Source organism: Callospermophilus lateralis, chromosome 13 (genome assembly GCF_048772815.1).
Source record: "Callospermophilus lateralis isolate mCalLat2 chromosome 13, mCalLat2.hap1, whole genome shotgun sequence".
NCBI classification, from domain to species: domain Eukaryota; kingdom Metazoa; phylum Chordata; class Mammalia; order Rodentia; family Sciuridae; genus Callospermophilus; species Callospermophilus lateralis.
In genome coordinates, this window is record NC_135317.1 from 38,541,299 (window position 1) to 38,556,553 (window position 15,255).

At 36.2% G+C, this 15,255-nt stretch overlaps 1 protein-coding gene across 1 annotated transcript in view; it reads left to right on the forward strand.

Annotated features, from left to right (window-relative positions):
* Positions 1-15,255, forward strand: part of Cubn (cubilin) — a 274,311-nt gene that overhangs the window by 205,059 nt on the left and 53,997 nt on the right. The window contains exons 52-56 of the mRNA XM_076831399.1: positions 43-164; positions 667-892; positions 2,817-3,004; positions 7,249-7,405; positions 8,894-9,043. Coding sequence (XP_076687514.1) covers positions 43-164; positions 667-892; positions 2,817-3,004; positions 7,249-7,405; positions 8,894-9,043 — 843 coding nt within the window. The remainder of the gene's footprint in view (positions 1-42; positions 165-666; positions 893-2,816; positions 3,005-7,248; positions 7,406-8,893; positions 9,044-15,255) is intronic.

Genomic DNA, 15,255 nt, shown 5'->3' on the forward strand with positions numbered 1-15,255 from the left:
CCCGCTTCTATCTTATGTAGACGGTTGCAAATCTAATTTCAGATTGTGGCGGAATACAGACAGGTGAGAGTGGAGTGATTGCAAGCCCCAACTACCCAGACTCTTACGACCACTTCACCCACTGTTCTTGGCTGTTGGAAGCCCCTCCAGGACACACCATCACTGTGAGCTCTTATTACTGTGTAAAATATTTCCACATCCATATCATGGAAATTGGCTTCTTTTAGTATACAAGTGATCAGAGTAGGCTTTGATTCTGCAGCCAGATCATTATTTCTCTCTAAAAATTCTCTCGTTACAGTATCTACAAGTCTACAATAAATGAAGAATGCTATCTTTTTTTCATATCTAGGAGAAGTTGTACGTAGAAAATATTTCTACATTCAGGAAAGAGGTGTATTAGTGTTCTTGATGAGCTTTCATTCATGTTCCTGATGAGCTGGGGTTCCAGAGCTTCTCCACTTCCTAGAGAAATAGCCCATTTAAACTTTCAAGAGAATCGTTGATAAGGAAATAGGATGGGAGAGGAGAGCCAAAGAAGGGGCAGGAATAAAAGATTGTGTGAATTAAAATAAAATAAAAAGATTGTAAGGACCTTATCTATCTTGAGATAGACAAGGTCATTCACAGGGCACAGCACCTCATCATTTCTTTCTTTTTCCACAGCTTACATTCAGTAGCTTTGATGTTGAAAGACATGTAGCTTGTGCCTGGGACTCCGTCACTGTCAGGAATGGTGGCTCTCCTGGATCACCTATCATAGGACAATACTGTGGAGAGTCAAACCCAGAAACAATACAGTCTGGTTCCAACCAGCTCGTGGTGATTTTTAACTCAGACCATTCAGTACAAAAAGGTGGATTTTATGCTACATGGAGCACACAGACTTTAGGTAAAAGAAACTCTGCACTTGTCTTCTTTTTGCAGTGGTGTCTAAATTTATTTAAAATACAGTCATTCTTTGGTATAACTGAGAGAGATTGGTTCCAGGACCCTAATGGATACCCTAATCTGTGGAAGCTCAAGTCCCTTTCGTAAAATGTTTCAGTATGTGTGTATAACCTGTGTGTATCCTTCTATATACTTTAAATCAGCTCTAGATTACTCATAATACCTAATTCAATATAAATTCTATATAAATATTTGTTATAGGGGGTCGGGGATGTGGCTCAGTAGTAGAGTGCTTGCCTGGCATACATGAGGCACTGGGTTTAATCCCTGACACCACATAAAAATAAAATCAAATAAACAACTAAAAATTTTTAAAATAAATACATATTTGTTATAATGTATTATTGGGGAATCAGGGTAAGGAAAACAGTTTGTACATGCTTAATTTAGATGCAAGTCTTTCTTTTCAGTTATTTCTGATCCATGGTTACTTGAATCCATGGAAGCAGAACTGCCAATACAAAGGACTGACTACACACATTTTGTATCACTTCTATGTTGGGTTCACTTCTAAATATTCCATGCACCAACTCTGGGAAGATAACACAGTATTGATACATGTCTTCCTTATTTTGCATAGGCAGAAACTGAGAATGAGTGAGCTCATCATTTGCTCAGGGCATATAGCTGATGATTTGTAATAAGGATTTCAATAAAAACAATTGAGCCCAGAAGTTGAACACTGCATGATGCATGCTCCATTAGAAAAAGGGCACAGCACAGCCAGGGAATCTCAAGTACTAGAAATAAGTGTTGGAATCACAACTAGTTTAAAATATTTGGCCCTCAAAGGTAGAATACGGAGAGAGTTCAGGGCAGGAAAATAAGTAGTTCGCATCATGATGAGCCTCAGTTTATGTATCTCCCCATGAGCAATGGGGAACTACTGGAGGGTTTTGAGCAGGAAGATGGCAAGATGAGATTTGTGATTTAGAACAAAAGCTATAGCATGTGGAGATGAACCAAAGTATAGCAGATTTTATTTAAAAAGAATAACTTTGGTACCTATAAAATTTCAACCTTGTAAGAATCCTCAGAAAATAGGACTTATATATTTAGGATTTCAGCAAACCCTAATATGACACAGGACCATTCTTTCTAGTAGAATCAGAGTTACTGGGGAGATCTTTGTAGAATGAGTTGAACTTTCCTTCATTAAATCACTGCCCATTATTGAAGTCGTAAGGAATAGATGAACCCCTGGGTTCTGAGAGCTTAAAAGCAAAGTTGAAGGAATGTTGTTTAATTAAAATTCATTTTATTTTGAGTTCATGTTTTGGCCACCTCTTTTCTTTTCTTTCTTTCTTTTTTTTTTTTTTGGTACCAGTAATTGAACTCAGGGTTGCTACTGAGCCACATCCCCAGCCCTTGCATTTTTATTTAGAGACAGGGTCTCTTTAAGTTGCTTAGAGCCTTGCTAAGTTGCTGAGGCTGGCTTTGAACTTTCAATCCTCTTGCTTTAAGCTTGTGAGCCACTGGGATTACAGGCATGCGTCATCACTCAGGTCTGGTCATCTATTAAGTACCCATATCAAGAGTGTGAAAATAATTCTAAATTTTTATTTCTTCAAATCATTTATTTACAGCCATCAGTCAGTTTCAATATAAATGAACCAGATTGTATAATAAAAGAATTTCCCCAACTCAATATTACATTCTCTCTAGTCCTATATTTAAAGTAAAATTACAAATGAGTATAGAGTTGCAGTCCCATGTATTAGTGGTAATAAAATACAGAACTTGACCTTGACAGGCTGTACACTCTAGACTGAGATCTTGTAGTGTTTCTTTTCTAGTGGTCTTGAGTTTCAAAAATTGTTATTTCCCTTGCAGATGGATGACTTTTTCCATGAAATATTTTTCAGGTTGTGGTGGAATATTTCATTCAGATAATGGTACAATCAGTTCCCCTCACTGGCCTCAGGATTTTCCTGAAAACAGCAGATGTTCCTGGACAGTCATTACTCATGAAAGTAAACACTGGGAGATCAGCTTTGACCGCAACTTCCGAATCCCCAGCAGTGATGGACAGTGTCAGAACAGCTTTGTGAAGGTCAGTGCATTGGCTTACTTAATTGGAGTCAAACTGGTTCTGTGAACATAAATGTTTAGGCTACACGTGACAAGAAGTCACTTTTCAAAGTGAAAAAGGACAGATTTGCTGCTTGGATTTCTTGGGTATAAGTGAGAAATCACAACTTATTAGGAATTAAAATATGAAGCACAGCACACAGGTCACCCTGTGATTTTTCATTTGCTAATAACTAGGTAAATTAAGGAAATTTTTGTCTGACCTTAGTAAATTCTCATGACCATGAATGGTTCCTTCTTTCTGTGGAAATGAAGGAAAGAAAGCCAGCTTCCTTCCTTCTCTCTCTCTTTCTCTCTCTCTCTCTCTCTCTCACACACACACACACACACCTTAAAAGATAATTCTCTTTACAATGCAAGGCACCATCACAGGCAAAATTTAATATATTATATAAAAATGGGAGAAGGTTAGAGAAGGAGCTAATGCCAACCTTCACCCTGGGCCTTAAGGACCCACAAACTGAGAAGACCATGAGAAACCCACATAAATATGGAGGCAGTCAGCAAGGTTCTCTCTCTAAGTTATAAATACTGTTCACACAGCTCTGGCTTTTCACTACCCATGAACAGGACCATGATGATTGAATCATGAGTGATTTGACCTGTGCTATTTTGCATCTTACATGTTTTATCTCTAAGAGATACTCCTTTTAGTAGAAAGAACGTTGGCCGTAAGATCACATTGGCTTGGACTTTATTTCTCAAACTGATTACCTGTCTGTTTTATATATGAGCTAATTCAACACTTGGACTCCAAATTATTCAACTGTATAATGAAGAGAAATATTTCTACTTTAGTCAGGCTGTTTTAAGCATTAGAATTAATATGATATAGTAACATACATAGTACTCAGTACATGGATATAAAATTGCTTAATGAGTAGAAGTAGCTCTTATTGTTAATGTTATTATTTTATATCATCTCTGGAATTATGTTTTATACCTCATTGACCCATACTTCCTATTTAAATGAAAATCCAATACTTATAGAAGTAGAGGCATTATAAACCACATTTAATATATACTTTTCCTAATTGCTTTTTTCATGAAGCAAGTGAGCTCTCTTCTCATGAAATGAGTCAATATCATGGGTACAGACTGAAGAAAAGCCTTGTAAGTTCTCCATTTGTAAAAACAAAATTTGAAAATGACCTGGACTCATTTCTTTTCTGGAGAGAAGTCCCTCTGACATCATGATGAAGCCCAACACCAGTGACAAATGAGATTATTTGGGGGCCTTGTCACCATAATTGCCAGAGGAAGCAGTCTTTTTCTCCTGGGCGGGAGGCGGGGGCACGGTCTAAGACACCTGTCTCTTCCAAGAAAAGCTGTATGTTAATAACTAGTAATAATGGAATGTAGCAAACGCAAACAGTCTTATGTGGGTAGTCTTTTGTGCCTATGAGCCCAGGACTCTCCTCCCTACCCCAGAGACAGAAGGACAGATGAACAGAATGGACATCCTGTCCATTGGTCCAAAATGCCTGTCTCCACAAGCCAGAAAGACTATTACCCAACCCCAAAACATTGGGGCATCCAGGAGCCATACCTAAGGGAATTGTACTAGACCCTTATGCTTCTATTGAGAAACACATGGCCCAAACATATAAAGTATCCTCTACCTACTCAGGGGGCCCTGGGTGCTACAGTAGCAGCCAATAAACCAAGTAAACCAAAATTACACTACAACGATTATGAAAAGTTAAAGAGCCATTGCAACCGTATCCCATCAAATATGCAAGACTACATACTAAACATAAACGTATAAATAAGATCCAGAATCTTCTAACATAATTAAGTGTATACAATTAAAAAGAACCATCATAATAAGAATTAAGAATAACATCACACCTTGTGTGAGAAAAGACAGGTGATGCCGACACTGAAGTAAATCAGATGTTAGAATCATATGGCAAGGCTGTCGTAAAAATACTCTGCAACTACTGACAAGTTCTCTTGAAACAAAAAAGAGAATTTCAGTAAAGAAACAAAGGTTTCCATGAAGGAATAAATGGCAATTATAGAATTGAAAGATACAACAAAAGAAATAACTTACTGGTAGTTCAGTAGTGAAGTGGACATTACAAAGGATAGAATCAATGAGTTTGGGGACAGAAAAACGGAATAATTCACCCCATCTGAACAATAAAGAGAAAATAGACTTAAAAATCACAAATAAAGCCTTGGAGACCCATGAACAATAACAAATGGTAGAACATTCGTATCACTAGAGTGCCACAAAGAGAGAAGAGAATACATGTGAAAGACAAAACATAATGAAGTGCTAAAATAAAAGAATGGAGGACACTCATAAATTTAATATCTGGAAAACTGTTCCTCAGGACTAAGAGGAAAACAAAAACTTGTCACATAAAGAAAATAAAAAGAAATGATTTCTAGGGGACCTCCCACTAAAGACTGTCTAATGGAAGTTCTTCAGATGAAATGAAATGATACAAGAAGAAATCCTGTAGTATCAGGAAGGAAGAAAGGACATGTGCAGAGAAGAAAATGTGTACCCACAATAGACTATCCTTTATAAGTTTTGTGAAGGATAGTGAATAATTTTTAAAAAGATTATAATGTCCTCTGCTACTGAATACAGTGAAAAATTGGTAAGGTGAAGGGACCTAAATGGAGGGCACATTACCACACTTCACTCAAAGTGGTCCAGTGTGGAAGCCAGTAGACTGTTAAAATCGCTTGTGTATGTTGTGATACCAGGAACAGTAACAACTACCAAAATTATATAAAGAGATACACACAAAAACACCATTCTTCAATCAAAATGGAATCTCCAGGAAGTTGAGAAACAGAGAAATAAATAGAAAGCAAACAACAAAATATCAGACGTAGCATAAATGTACTTATATCAGTATTTTCATTGTAAATACTGAATAGCACAAATTGAAACACAGGGATTATTGGAGCCAAGCCACAGCCCAAGTGATAATAAATACAATTAAAATTCAACCACATAGTCAGTTCAAAAGTGAAATACAGAAAAACATACACTATGCAAACATTTATCAAAAAAAGCAGTAGCTATATCATTACCTGATAACCTAGTCATTGGAGTATAGAAAGTCACTATAGAAAAAAGGGATCTTTTATAATAGCAGAATCAATCCACCTGGAAGATATAATGATTCTAAATATGTATGATATAATAATAGTAATGTTTGAAAAAAATAGTGCATACAGACATCTTTTTCTCAGTAAGTTATGGTCATAATTTTATAATATGTGGATATTAAACTATATAGTGTTTCCCTAGATAGTTGATTAACAGGGAGGAAAAATTTAATGGAGTTATTCCATAAAATTAGGGATGTTTTGGTAAAAGTCTTTTTACTGACATTTTTTATTGGTCTTAGGCATTTAGCAGAATATCTGCATTTGTGTTCTCATGAGCTACGGTGCCAGGCACCTCTTATAGCTGATAAATGGCTAGCATAATTTGTCTGCAAGTAAGATGAGTAACCGCTGGGTACCAGCATTTGAAAAACCAATTAAAATGATATGGCTTTAAAGAACAGAGAAATATTAAATCAGTGGTATGGACAGGTGCTGTTTTCAGTTCTTCCCGTGGACTGATCTACAAATGGAAATCTTTTTATGACTTGATATCTTATTGCTCTTTTTAAGGAATAGTCTTGAAAGATTTGATTTTGGAATGGGTAATTTTGTATAATTTGATCTGAAGAGAAGGTGGAATAGTAAAGTGGATCTAATCCATAGCCAATTACCTTCTTGGGCCAGATAATTCTTATTTGTGTGGGGGGTGGGGCAGTTGTGGGGAGTTGCCCTTTGCACTGTAGGATGTTTATCAACATCCTCGGCCCCTCCCTACTAGGTACTACCCTCACACACCAAATGTGATACTCTGAAATGCCTCCAGACATTGCCAAATGTCTTTTGGGAAACTCAGCCTCAGTTGGATAAGGTTGGTTGAAAGGTAAGAGAAAACTGGATAGTGATTGATGATTTTTTTAATCACTGCCCAGCTACACAAAAGTAAACAATCCTCTTAGAGCAGTGATAGTGGAGTGGGGTATTTTAAAAGCAGCTGAAAAACTATTCTCAAAAGAAAATATTGCAGATTTCCTCATGTTTCATTTACTATTGTTTTTTGTAGATACCTGAGTATCATTAGTTTTGAGCCTGAGCACATTAAAACATCAGTCATGTTTATGATCCTGCTAGGTGTGGACAGGAACTGAAGAGACCAGCAATGCCCTGTTGGCCACAGACTGTGGGAACATGGCTCCCAGTACCATTATTACACCAACAAATGCATTCAGGGCCGTCTTCCAGTCTCAGGAGGAGCCAGCCCAGGGCTTCTCTGCCTCCTTCGTAAGCCGTAAGTAGCACTGAAAATCAAACCCAGCGGTTATGGAAAGAGTGTGGGGGCCACAGGCAGCTTTGGAAAATGGTGGGAAGACTGTGCCAGGGTGACGTGAACTAGGGGGTCCAAGGGAAAGAGCATGGGTGAATCACCTAATCCTGAAGGGACACCTTCCCTTCAAAATTCAGGGAGAATACAACTGAATTCAACAGTACATCAATTGAGAAATGGTGTAAAAGACATGAGTGCTACTAGCCAGCATCTAAAAATAAGCCTAAAATCCAAAGTGAGTGTGTATTTGATAGAAGCTCAGGTGGCTGGTAATTAGACATACATGGGAGCACTTGATCACCTGTTTCAAAATCACTTGTGGGGCCTAAAAGACCATGCACATTCTTGGGCATCACCCTAGACCCATCTGAACTGAGCATTTCTATGGGCGAGGGGCTTGCATGTTTAATCTTTATTCAGAAGCCTCTCATGTCAGTCAACTTTGGAATCTGCTTTCTTGGATGTTCCCTCTTCCTAGCTAGGTAGATGGGTCTGCTTCTCTGACAACTAAACACAAATTGGGCTAATGGGAATTGCAGTAGTCTTCAAGTCTGAGAAGCGATGGGGCAGCCTATTGGCTAAAATTATTAAATCAAGTAGCTACTGATTGCAAACCACTATTCAGGAAAAAAAGAAATCCAGAAGAGGAATTAGAGAGACTAATAGTAAACAGGTATTTCTGACATGAATAGAATGTAGGTGGTAGAAAGGATGTCATGAAAGGCAACTCTGGACCTAAGCACAGGTCTTCAGATGGTTGATGGTGTGGTGCCTGTGTGTACAATTGTGTGTGTTTTAACACCATTTAAAAGAATACAGATATTTTCATGCCTGATCTGTTAAGGAGTGATATGAATTAACTGGTTAGTGGTTATATGAAAACCAAATGCTATTTTAATAATAGAAATATTTATTTATTTATTTATTTCTGACCCAAGGATTCATGTAAGAAGTTTGTGAGAATTGTGATTAGTAAATTCAACTGGTTTTTAGAAATACTAGCATTATTCTAATGGCTGGATTACAATAGTAACAAAAATAACATAGTAATGTCATTCTCTAATTAGACATTTCAAAAACATTAAATGTACAAAGTACATTGCAAATCACTTTCACCAGTTTTATTTCTGTATCTGTGTGAACCACATTCAATCTCTGACATCCTTTATTAAAAATAAAATCTTAATATGAACGAATTTACAGTAAATATGTGATAAAATTTCTACTATCTAGCACCTAAAATTCTGCATTTTCTAAAAAAAAGTCCTCTTTTTGTGAGTATGTTTATTTTTAAATAAAAGTTTCAAGCTCTTAGTTATTGTTTCTTCCATTTGGAGTTTCCCAGGAAACTGTCACTAGAGAATTTGTGAAATGACATCTTTCTATTACTGATAAAATAGACACCAGATGTGACAACAAATGTTCTGATGATGCCATTTTGCTTCCACATAGGATGTGGACGTAATTTCACTGGCCCTACAGGTGACATCATTTCTCCAAACTTCCCAAGGCAGTACGACAACAATATGAACTGCACTTATGTCATAGAAGCTAATTCTCAGTCTCTGGTTGTCTTGACATTTGTATCTTTCCACTTGGAAGGTAAGTTTATTCTTTTGGAAAAATAATTTTTTGAAAATAATTTTAATTAAATAAAAACTCTATGTGTAAGGTGTGCAACAGGATGTTTGAATATTTGCATGCATTGTGGAATGTCTAGATCAAGCTAGATGACATATTAACACTCTACTTATCAGTTTTTTGGTGATGAGAACATTTAAAATTTCCTCCTCTCAGCAATTTAAAATTAGACAATACATTGGTATTAATAATAATCACTGTGGAGTACAATATATTTCCTAAATTTAGTCCTCCTACAGAATAAAGTGAAATTTTGTATCCTTTGTTAGATAGCTCACTGTTCTTCTTCCCCCAGAGTCTGATAACCACTGTTCTACTCTAGGTTTCCATGAGTTCAGCTTTTTCGGATTTGACATAGAAGTGAGACCATGCGTGTCTTTCTATATACATGGCTTATTTCAATTAGCATAATGTCTTCCAGGTTCATCCTTGCTGTCAAAAGGTCAGGGTTGCTTTGTTTTTCAAGTCTGAGTGCTATTTCATTGTGTACACATTTTCTTTCTTTCCTTTTTTTTTTTTTTTTTTTTTGGTGCTGGGCATCAAGTCAGAGCCTTACACATGCTAGGCAAGTGCTCTACCACTAAGCCATGCCCTCAACCCCCACATTTTCTTTATCCACTGGTGGACCCAGATTGTTTCCATGTCTCAACTATTATGAATAATGCTGTCATGAACATGGAAGAGTAAAAATATCTCTTTGATATACTGAATTCATTTCTTTTGGCTGTTTAAACAGAAGTGGAGCTTCTTGATCATACAGTAGTCCTATTTTTAATTTTTTGAGAAACCTCCATACCATTTTCCATAATGGTTCTTCTGATTTACATTTCTACCAACAGTATAAAAGTGTCTAATTTCTCTAAGTTCTCCCAATATTTCTCTTTTGATAATAGCCATGGAAGGCAGACTTATTCTTAAGCATACTATGAAAAAAATCTTAAGAAATTAATGAGGGGTAAGAAGAGGCAGAGATACTCTAAATCACCATTTGAAAAACTATATAAATAACATGTCATGTAAATGTGGATAAAGATCCAAATAAAGGATCCAATCATTTATTCAAAAACTTTCTATATATTCCATCCAGAAGTATAAAAATAGTAAGAAAATAAAAATAGTAAGAACTTTAAGGCCATAGGCATCACATAAATTTTGTAAAGAAGATAAATCTGAATTGTGTTATATATTACCATAGCTTTTAATTTATTCATTTGTGTTTATTCTTTCCACTCTATTCACACCCACATTCATGCACATACCACAAATTAACCAGAAAGAAACTGTCTTATCGGGTCAGAATAGGTGTTTAATAAATATTGATTTGAGTGAGTTAACAAGATTAACATTTGTGGTTTGCTTCTATGAAATATTATCATGGGATACGCTTTCACCTCCTTCCTCTTTATGATCTTCTCCTAGTCCTTTTTCCTTAGTGTTGAGGCTCCTATCCACAAGCACAGTTATACAAAGCCTCTCTCTTTCCTTTTGCTATGACCTCATCTTTCCCTCTATCTCTGTAGCTTGATTTTTTTGCACATATGTTTGCCTAAAAATGCCAAATATAATTCATATTTGTCATTGTAAACATGTAGAATATAATGTCTTAGCATTTGCTGCCACAAAAATCTCAGTAATGTAAAAAGATGCTCATGATTCATTCAGTATTGAGAGAGGATAAAATAGTTTACATAAGATTATCTGATTTCTATTTTAAATAACATACATGTGAATAAAGTCTATAAGACTGTTAAATAGTACTTTAAGCATTATCAATGTGGGATAGATTTATAGGTGATATTTATTTTCTTTTTAATAAATTTATATTTTTTATAATCAGGAGAGTTATTTTAATAACACAAAACATGGGTCTCATATTTTTCATTTGCATATATGCTTTTATTCCCAGTGAATTATATAAACATGATAATGTCGTGTGCCAATATCATTTAGACTCAAAAGAGGAGACACTAGTAAATATATTTCAATGCCACACAAAGCACTGCTGATAACAATGGCATATGTATCACTACAAGGAACCCTATACCACCTTGAACAGTAGTCCCTGAGCTTAGTCAACTGGGTGGGAAAATGGGATAACACAGTGGAATTCCCAAGATTACATAATGAGAAAGAGCATAGCATCTTGGGATGTCTTAAGGCCAGGAGAGCCCCCTACCACATGACTTAAATTACCTTTCTTTCTGATAACCACTTTGCTTTTACACACACACACACACATTCATGTGCCACATAATGATTTTTCAGTTGATGATTGACTATGTGAATGACAGTCTGTAATGTCATATCACCTAGGGACACTGTAACCATTCTATTTGTTTAGTGTACTTATACTCCATGAGATTTGCACAAAGACACAGCCGCCTGACAACACATAGCTCAGAATCTGTTTCCCCACTGTTAGGAGATATGACTTTATGAAAAATAGTACCTGTGAAAGTCAGTTAATGCCAGATTAAAGTGATTTCTACTTCCACTAATGGATATACTAATCCACACCCACTTGAAGAGAGTGATTTTTTGGTAAGATGATATCCTTATGATAATGTCTTCTGACATTTCCAGTGTTACAAGAACTCGGTATTTTCACACTGCTAAGTGGATGATGCCTAGCTATAGACTAATTGAATTATGATGATTCTTTAAAAGGGCATCATTAATCAAATTTATTTTATAATTAGATTATTATCACTGACCATATCAGTAATGACATTTATTGGATGCCATCAACAAGCTAGAGATTCATTAGCTACTGAAAAAATAACCTTTCCCCAGCCTCTTCAAAAATGAGCCTGAGGGATTCATGTGTACTTTTATTGTGATAAAATTGATAATAGCTCTCAAGGAAGGTCATAGCTTTGTGGAAGGAGCACAGGCTTTTCCAGCTACCACAGGCAATAGGAACTGGTTCTGAGAGAGGCTGTCCAAGCATTTCTGAGCACGGCATGCAGCAAGCCACTGTTGGCTGACTGATGTAGAGATGAGGTCTTGGTGGGCCATTAACTCAAAAGATGGAACTGGAAAAGAGAAAATGGGCTATCTCAGGCTCCAAAATACCACGAGGAGCACCTTTGTCTTTACATGTGTCGATTTAACACTGGCAACTGGTTAGGGTAGGTTTTACAATTCAAGCAAATATACTGATTCTGCCACCCACATGGTGCTTTCCCTACTGGGAGGTCATAGAGGCTCAGTGACCTCCTTTCCACTCACCACCAAGGACTTGCTCTGAAAGTATGTTGTTTTATGTTGGCCAAAGACTCTCTCTTTCTCAACATTTTTACATTTCCAATACCAGCCATTCTATGAACTGTGGACTATTATTTATGTTTATTTTACAATCAGGTGTTATTAAATATTTATTTTAATTTCCCAAAGATGGAATAATTTTAAACTATATTTTTACAATCTTGTTATTCATGTGGTCAAGCAGATTGTCCTCAAGCTTCTGTAAAAATTAGAGTCTTGTTTTTTTTCTTCATCAATAAAAGGTAGATGAGGAAACCTAAATCAAGCCTTCTATACTATTTTTTCCCTATCATTAAATTTGGATAATATCATTGTCTTAGTAATGATGAAGGGTTTAGTCCTGTTCTTATTGTTGTTTGTGGTGCTAGGGAGGGAACCCAGGGCCTCCAGCGTGCTATGCAAGTGTTCTACCACGCAGCTGCAGCCCTGGCCCCCGAGGGACTCATGATACAGGTTGGCTGGTGGAGTAGCTCCTAGCACAGGGTATGGAGGACACCAGAAGGCCAAGTGCTTTTGCTCATTGTCCTCTAGGAATGATATCAAAAGTCCCAAGAAGAATGGGTTAGATTGCCTGAGCCATCAGCTGGGGAGTCCTACCTAACAGTTACCTGACTTCTCTTTGATTAACTTAGAAGTCCTGGTTTACACAGTATACCTAATACAATAATAAAAAATAATAAAAGGAAAAAGGAAAGAAAATTTAGATTTTCTTTTGGTCCTCTTTGCTCATCCAGAAGCACAATAATTGAGTTTTGTCAGTTGTTTTATCTCATATTCCCCCCATTTAATAAGTTTTAAAAATTGGCATTACTCAACTACTTAGCATTTCTTCTGTTTGCTTTCTTAATTTCCAAAGAATTTAGAATGTGGGTGCATTTCACAATGCATTATTTTAGAAGGAACCGGGGGAGTGGTTTCTTTGAAATGTTTCCTATTGATAATTTATTCAAGTTGGCAGAACACTAAAGGGGACCGAGTGGTTTCTGTGAGATTCCTGGTTTGCCTGGGCCACATGCTTTGTTTTAAGGCTTTGGCCTTCTGCTAAATGGAGCTTGGCCCTATACTGGCATGTGCTTCCCTCTCTGCTGAATCATTCTTCCACCACGGAGACTAGTTTTCATGCTTTTCAAAGTGAAGCTAATTAGACAGGGGCCAGATAGAGCCTTTGCTGCCCTCTTAATCACTCGCCTCTCCCTGGAACCCTTTTCTGCTTGATTCACAAGACTTGACCTTATCTACAATATTAAAACATGCCAACCGAAGGATTCTCCCTCATCTGCAGTCATTTCTGGCATCTCTGCCTCTGTCTGTCCAGGACTCTGAAGAAAAATTATGATCTGAAGCTAGATCCCACAAGTTGATACTTTTTCTGAATTACTCATCCTTTGTTTCCTTTTAATTCTTTCCAAGTTTTTAGATTCATGATAGAATTCAGAATTGGACACTGCACTGTAATAAAGCCCAGGAAAATGTAATAAAAATTAAATTCCAACACATATAGAACCTTACCCATGTTGAACAACAAATACGTCTGAAAGTTACTCTGAAGGAAGGAAAATAGTCATTTAAAAGAAAATCACAGAGAATTCTTTTATAGCTCAGAGGTTTCAATGATAAATATGTTGTCAAGTCATTAAGATAGAACTAAGAACAGTTATATCTTCCTGTCCCTTCATGGGCTCTGGTCCAAGGAGACAGTATTGTTCTATTTCAGGATGCTTCTCTTCCTATCAAATTCTCTTGTCTGTAAATGGCACCTCTTGGCCATAAACTTGACTTTGATATCCACATTTCTCCTCGAAGATCTTTATCCAGACTTCTTTCTCTAGAAGACAGTCACCCTAGATGTATTTAACTGTATTCTACTTGAGAGGTTTGTGTACATTTTAATTACACAGGCAATTAGCTTCTCCTACCACTATAGAAAATTCTTTAATATTATTTTTATTTGATGCCTGTGGTCTTTATTACCAAGTGCCTTGTCATGAATGAGTCAAGCTGACATTTTTAATCTAATGGAGTGATGTGATATGTAGAGCTTGAGAAAAAGTATGTGTGTGAACTGTATAATATGCAGTGACATAGTATTTACAACTCATTTTCTTTTTTATTTATAACTCTTATTTTCACTAGTCTCTGGCATGTCCTTAGACTTAGATAACTTGACCAATTTCTGATATTAAGTAGATATTTGATTTCTTATGGAAAAAAAATGTGAGAACATCTTACCTTAATGAACTAACCACTAGACAGGATAAAAGAATGTTTTAATTCATGAAGCAATTTGCCAAATATTACAACTTTTAATTTTACCAAATCAGGTATTGAGAATATGCAGAATTATGAAGGGTTTGTTAGTTATTTGATATTTTATTTCCATCTACCAAAAAATTCAAATTCCCTCTCAACTTGCTCTACATCTCCCAACACACTTTCAATGTTGAATGCAAACTTTTATAGTTAATGGGTTTTTAACTGTGTCTCACTATACCACCTCTATTTCATGATAGACTGTCTATAATTGAACTATTTAAAAAAATTATTTGGAAGCCTAATCTAGAATAAGCCATGCTACCTTCTGTGTCATAGAATTTCTATACTTTTCTAAGCTAGCTACTATTGTGATAATCTATATACTTAGGCCAACAACTTAGAAACTAACTCTTTAAAACTGAAAGGACACCTAGAGAGCAGGCCATTTGACCAAAATATGGGTCCATGAGTGATAATATAGTATTAGCAACATTTCCCTGTATTCGTTGATTTTGGTTTTACAAGTTTGTTCATTGTTGCTAATTAAAGATATTTCTATAACCAATGCAGAATGTTGTTTTTTAATTCTCAAACTTATCCACTCTGAAATTTTAAAGTTCCACTAGAGCTGTTGGTTTCTTCAAGAAGGGATC